This window comes from Cariama cristata, unplaced genomic scaffold (assembly GCF_000690535.1).
Source record: "Cariama cristata isolate BGI_N322 unplaced genomic scaffold, ASM69053v1 scaffold15782, whole genome shotgun sequence".
In the NCBI taxonomy this organism is placed as follows: domain Eukaryota; kingdom Metazoa; phylum Chordata; class Aves; order Cariamiformes; family Cariamidae; genus Cariama; species Cariama cristata.
This window is the reverse complement of record NW_009603373.1, coordinates 29813-35962: the sequence shown is the minus strand read 5'-3', so window position 1 is coordinate 35962 and position 6150 is coordinate 29813. Positions and strand designations below refer to the sequence as shown.

General features: G+C 40.2%; 1 protein-coding gene across 1 annotated transcript in view; it reads left to right on the top strand.

Annotated features, from left to right (window-relative positions):
- Positions 1-6150, top strand: part of LOC104157727 (talin-2-like) — a 20175-nt gene that overhangs the window by 13438 nt on the left and 587 nt on the right. Inside the window, exons 4-6 of the mRNA XM_009695174.1 lie at positions 398-460; positions 558-740; positions 5168-5293. Of these exons, the coding sequence (XP_009693476.1) occupies positions 398-460; positions 558-740; positions 5168-5293 (372 nt within the window). The remainder of the gene's footprint in view (positions 1-397; positions 461-557; positions 741-5167; positions 5294-6150) is intronic.

The following is a 6150-nucleotide window of genomic DNA, read 5'->3' as shown; positions in this document are numbered from 1 at the left end:
CGGAAGAGATTCAGGAATGATGTAAATCCAAATGAGTTGTGAAGACAGAAATAAATTATTTTACAGGCTAGGAGATTAGGAACTGCTGCTTCAACTTGCTTAGGCTGAAGTCTCAGCTGCAACAATCATTACTCTGGGACTTCTACGCATGTTCCAAGGATGGGGCAATTCAAGCTGCATAGCAAGTTGGACACTACGTGAGCAGGCAGATGTGTGCTAGAAGCACACTTACTCTCACAACTGACTTTCAGTTGGATATCCTGCTCCTGTATGTGCTGGGCACAGTCACAGCTGCAGGTGTTTCCTTTCTTCATGGTTTACTTTTCATCTAAATCTAAATGCAAAGCAACTGTATTTTCTGTTTCATTGTAAGCCATCTCTGAACTGTTTTTTTCAGGTTGGAGCCATCCCTGCAAATGCAGCTGATGATGGACAGTGGTCGCAGGGACTTATTTCCGCTGTGAGTAACTACTTCTTTTAAGGAAAACTAGCACCTTCTCTGAAGAAATAATATCCTATGAGAATACACGGTGACTGGTTTTTTTACTGTCTTGTAGGCCCGAATGGTGGCAGCTGCAACCAGCAATCTCTGTGAAGCAGCAAATGCCTCGGTACAAGGCCACGCTAGTGAGGAGAAGCTCATCTCATCTGCCAAACAAGTGGCAGCTTCTACAGCGCAGTTGCTTGTGGCTTGCAAAGTGAAGGCTGATCATGACTCTGAAGCCATGAGGAGGCTACAGGTACTTGTGTTCTTAATTGCTGAAAACTAATAGCAGTGCTATGTAAATGCTCTTTTAGCACTGCATAAACAAACCCCGAATTTTAGGAATAGCTTCTTGAATTTTCAGAATTCTGTTCAGTTTTTCTTTCTTGTGGGATTCTGGGGCGCTTGCACTCAAGGACGAAGTGATTGTGCATTTGTCATTCAGCAGCAGCTACAGCTCACTTCACTGTTTGTGTTATTCTTCATTTTTAAAAGATGTTGAGAGATGCAAATGTTGACTGGGGTGTGCCAAGCCGTGGTTTAGATGCAATATTGGTAGATTCATATTCATGATAAGCCACAGGAATACATGAGCTGAGAATGTTTACTACATGCATTTTTATAGTGGTTTCTCTGCAATTGTTCTGCATTCAGTTAGACTCCCGGTAGGCTTGCAAACAGGTAAGCACACTTAACTTGGTTGCACAGGAGTATCCTCCTGACCTCTGCAAGATTAGGCATACATTCAACGAAGTACTTGCCTAAGTGCCAGCCTGGGTTGTGGTCAGTTTTACTTTGTTTCTAGGAGTCAAGAACATTTGTCAAGGACATACTGTAGATAGAACATTTCTAAAATGAGAATCATTGTCAGACAAAACCAAGAACAGAAGCTGATGCAACATCTCAGCTAAAGTCTGATTTAACTTACATAAGACTGGTTCCCTTTTACGTTACACATCCATTTCATGTTGAGCTTCTCTGAACTATTACTGAATTAACACCATGTTATGACAGGTAAAATCCAGTGTCTCCAGAAGTTTTGTTTGAGGATGTGTGTTTTAAAAATGTCTACAGCCTTCTCTGACATCCTATCCTGCAGGCTCAGCTGGGAATGAAAGAATTATTTCAGCTCCTTTTTTCATACCATCAACATGGATTATCTTTGGTGATAGTAAAATTTCCCCTTTCTCTCTCATTTGCACAGATGCTGCTAATGGACACTCAATATAACAGTTCATATATGGATAGGTAGAATCAAGTCCAACAGAAATACAGATGACTAAGTGTCTGTCGGAGCAAGAGGAATTGATGTCGTTATTTTTTTCAAAGCAGAAAATGGGTTAAATATTTAGGAAGGAAAAAATAAATGTGTGAGTGTGTGAAAAATCTGTTTGCTTCTATAGAAAACAGTGGCGTGTTAATGTTATCGCTAGTGATGAGATGGTTTTAGTGCTTTATAGTGGCCTCATACAGATCGACTTTGTCAAGGGTCTGTGGGGGATGTGTCAGTAACTGGAAGATTGTTCTGACTGTAATGCAACCTACACTTTAATATCCAAATGTCAGGATGGGTCTGAAGGAATTTTAAACACAGAACAAACAATAGAAATGGGAACAAAAATGAAGTACTAGAGACTGTGTTTTCTCAGCTCTGCCAGGAAATTCAGCGTACTTAGTCATTGTAGGCAAATACTATTAAATAGACATTGAATGTGAAAAGTTGGACGGGAATGTGAAAAGGAAACAACCCCCAGCAGGGACTGAAATTGAACTTTGCCACTTAACCAAGCTTCATGTTAGTCCTAAAATGAATAATGAAGGGAAAAACAATTTGCACTTGGAAATAATGTCATTTATCAAGCAAAACTCATGAGTTGATGTCTACTAAATATTTTTACTGATGGATTTGCCAAAACTACTGAGAACCCCAGCACAAATGTTTTCACATAGCTTTAATCAATAGGTTAGGTTCAGGAGTTTGAGTGTATTGGTTTTTCCTTTCCTACCTCACAAACAACTGTAGGCTTTGGGAGAAGACATTTGAACTGCTTTTTCCATGAATGCTAACTTGGAATGCACTATTACAGAGTCTGTTCAAAAATTTAATGAAACAAATGGAAATGTTTCTGTTCTCTTTGGATGAACTCCAGGCTGAGCAGAGCAAAATTTCAAATAATTTGTCCTTGGGTCATTTCAGGTGGGAAGAGAGTTAAGTTGAAAGGGAGATGAAGCTGGAAATATGGAATAGGACTGGAGGGTGAAGGGGGGGGTAGGTTCAGAGCTGGTCCATGTGGCTTCCCCTCCTAGTGCCAGTGTACCTCCAGCACGTGAGAGCAGGCTGTCTTGGCTAGTGGCCTGGGTGGGAATGAGCGTTCTCAGCACGTAACACCTGGGGACATCAGGAACCACGGGACAGAGAACTCTACTCCTGTTCTCTCTCGCTGCCTGTCACAACACTGCAAGTACCTACCATTTTTCCGCATGTTGTGAAAGCATTGTTGTTGTTTATTGGTGGTGATGACTGATTTGCTGTTAGATATGAGAGTTTAGGGTTTAATATGAAAAAAGCCTTACTGGATCAGACCAAAAGTACATTATGCCCAATCTATATCCTGATTCCAGCAGTGGCCACCAGGAAATGCTTAGAGGAGCAAGTAAGAACAGGGTAAGCATGCATGATACGATTCTCTGCTATGTTCTTAAGATTCCAAGCATTTTCAACTCGGGAACTTCCCAAGCCAGATGCAGATTCTGCATGTTTAGTAACCCTCAGTGGTTTTCTCCTCTAAATTTATCCAGTCCTCCTTGACCCCATGTAAACTTCTGGAGTCTACTTAACACTTCTTGGGCAGTAGATTAAGCTAGGACAGCTGTACCTATGTCTGTCCCAACGTGCTTCTGCTGGTTTAAATCCACACAGTACAAAGAGCTGAATGACACGCAGATCCACTCCTGTAGCAGCACACAGGTCTCAAATTCCATTTACAGGACAGGCACCTTCCCAGTGCAGGGGTTCTAGCAAGACTTAACCATTCATATGCTTCTCTTTATGAAGTATCCAGGTGCTTTTGAGAGTACCTGGTATAAAGTAATGCTTTGAGTAGCAACAAATTCATGTCACTTTGACCAGGCTAGGTTACTGCAGGAGTGTAGATAACATGTTGCTGCTTGTATCTCAGCTAAATTCTTCACGATTAAGTAAGATATCTCTTCATAGCATTCCACTGTGCACCGAAGACTTACCCATGGTAACAGGTGGTCTAGGTATTCCTCATGCTCAGGAGGTGGAAACATCTTTGAATGGTGCTCTGTCCCATTCTTTAAAGTTGTTTCTTTGCTAAAGCACTTGAAATACATTTGGAGGCCCACTGTCCAGTATTTGTATGTATAATTGAGGAGAAAACATATAGCTAGGTCCCCCAGTCCGTCCCTCAGAATGAGTGACCCATGACCCCTCTTAGCACTAGGACCACATCAGCCCAGAAGTTTCTTCTCCTGCCTCTGTCCTGACTTCGAACAGATAAAGGAGTGGAAAGGAGGACAATTCCAGTAAGAGCCAAGAAGGAGGCATAGGTCAAATTTTGGTGTATCAACCAATTTAAAATACAAAATATCAGACATAAGACTTATCTGAGACTCACAAATTTAAAGGACTGCCAGTGGTATATGAAAGATCTCATTTACACCTCCATGTGCAGTACCCATTAAACTCTGGACCATTCTTCTCTCAGAGCCAGCCTTCCACCACTTTCACCAGCTCTTAGTACACTGGAGCAAATTCAATGCCAGATCTTACGACGCTGAGCTCTATACTACCGTCACCTGTCTGCACAGGGTATTTCCTAGCCAATGATCTTCAAGACCTCAGTGCTTCAAATAACGTGCCAGCTTCATCTTTTAGCTTTAGTAGAAGAGATGTTTGCATTTTGTTTGTGACAAAGGTTGTTTGTCGACTCATCTCCATGGGCATCACAGTAGGAGATTCCAAGGCCGCTCCTCTGGTATCCTCCTCTGCATACATTAAACCAGTGCCTGTGGACATGGTCATTACTGAGCGTGCAGTGTGCAATCTCTACTGCCAGTGTGTATTCTAGGGTAGCAAAGATAGATGTTGTCAATGTTAGAATGCAGGTAACTTAGTTACCTTTTTCCTTTGAGGCACAATGGCTGATACTACTCAGTTTAGACAACAAAAGATGTATTACAAATGTTTGACTGTTTATCTTTAGAAATCTGAGAATTTTTAAGGAAATAGTTTAAATGTGAGATAATCATGGCTGTCTAAGTGGCTAATTGCCCCTGATAAAAGTCCATTAATTTAAAAACTTCATTGCCTTAAAATGTTTCTGTATACACTAGCTTTCATTTTCTGTTCTTCCTCAGGGAAAAAAAAAAATCTGATCAGTGTTGTACATAACATAACTTGCAATTTCATCTACTGTTTTATTTCAAACTGTAGGGGAAAAAAAATAATCTTGTTTGTGACTTTCCCATCTTCTTAAATAAAGGGATTGTGTTCCTCTCGGTACCACTGATTTTGAAAGATCAATTTGCTTTTCACCAGGAAAAACAAAACACAATACATCTTTCCTGTGTAGTCAAGCAAAGAGTTTTGATGCTTAGATGAATCCATGTTAGTTATGCATTTTTGTTATTGCTAAATTTCTTTTGTCTTTCTCAAAGGCTGCAGGAAATGCTGTGAAGCGAGCATCAGACAATCTTGTGAGGGCGGCCCAGAAAGCAGCATTTGGGAAAGCAGAGGATGACGACGTTGTGGTTAAAACAAAGTTTGTGGGCGGCATTGCTCAGGTTGGTATAATCACCCAAGAAGTTAAAGCAGAGAAAAACTGTCACAGAAACATAGCATAGTGTTACAGTGTCCATCTGCTGCATTGCAGGCTGGGCAAATCTATGTAGAAATCTGTGATAAATTACTTGATGCCTCACTGTCAGGTAACCACTGACATAACAGCCAAGTGATATGCTGTAAGATGTCTACACTTCTTCATTTAGCATTTACCATAATAGCGGTTACCATTGTCCAATATCTTTTAGTTTTGTCTTATGAAGTTAGTTGTTCTTCTCAAACTTCTCTTATGTACCTTAAATATTCCCAAATCTTAATGGATCACTAGTTTCGTATGTATGTAATAAAGAAATCGAGAGTTAGAGATAAGAACTGATGAAATTTCATTACTGTGACCATAATAAATATGAGGAAATAATAACAATATTTTAAAATAGATTCCAAGGCTTTGAGGTTGTACCTACTTCTGGATTCACTGTTAGGAATGAGGAACTTCATACACAGTGGTCACCACTTAAAAGATATTGTAACTTACCATTTCTGCATGTCTCTAGTACTGTCATTTTTCCTTTGGCGTTTTGAGATGCAGGAAAATACTGTGGCTACCTGCAGTAACGAGTGTTCAATTTTACTGTCACTGAAACATTATGTTAAGACATGGTGCTTATCCTACATGTACTAAGCCCTCACCCTGATGAATGTTAGGGGAGCACAGCACTATAAAATCCATCATGGATGTCTTGTAAAATTATGCTGGTAGATTGATTCTTTTTTTTCTTTTTTTTAGTCCTCTTTAAGAAACAAGTGGGGATACAATACTGTTCTTGATGGCATAGTCCTGGAACCTGGAAAAGTTTGA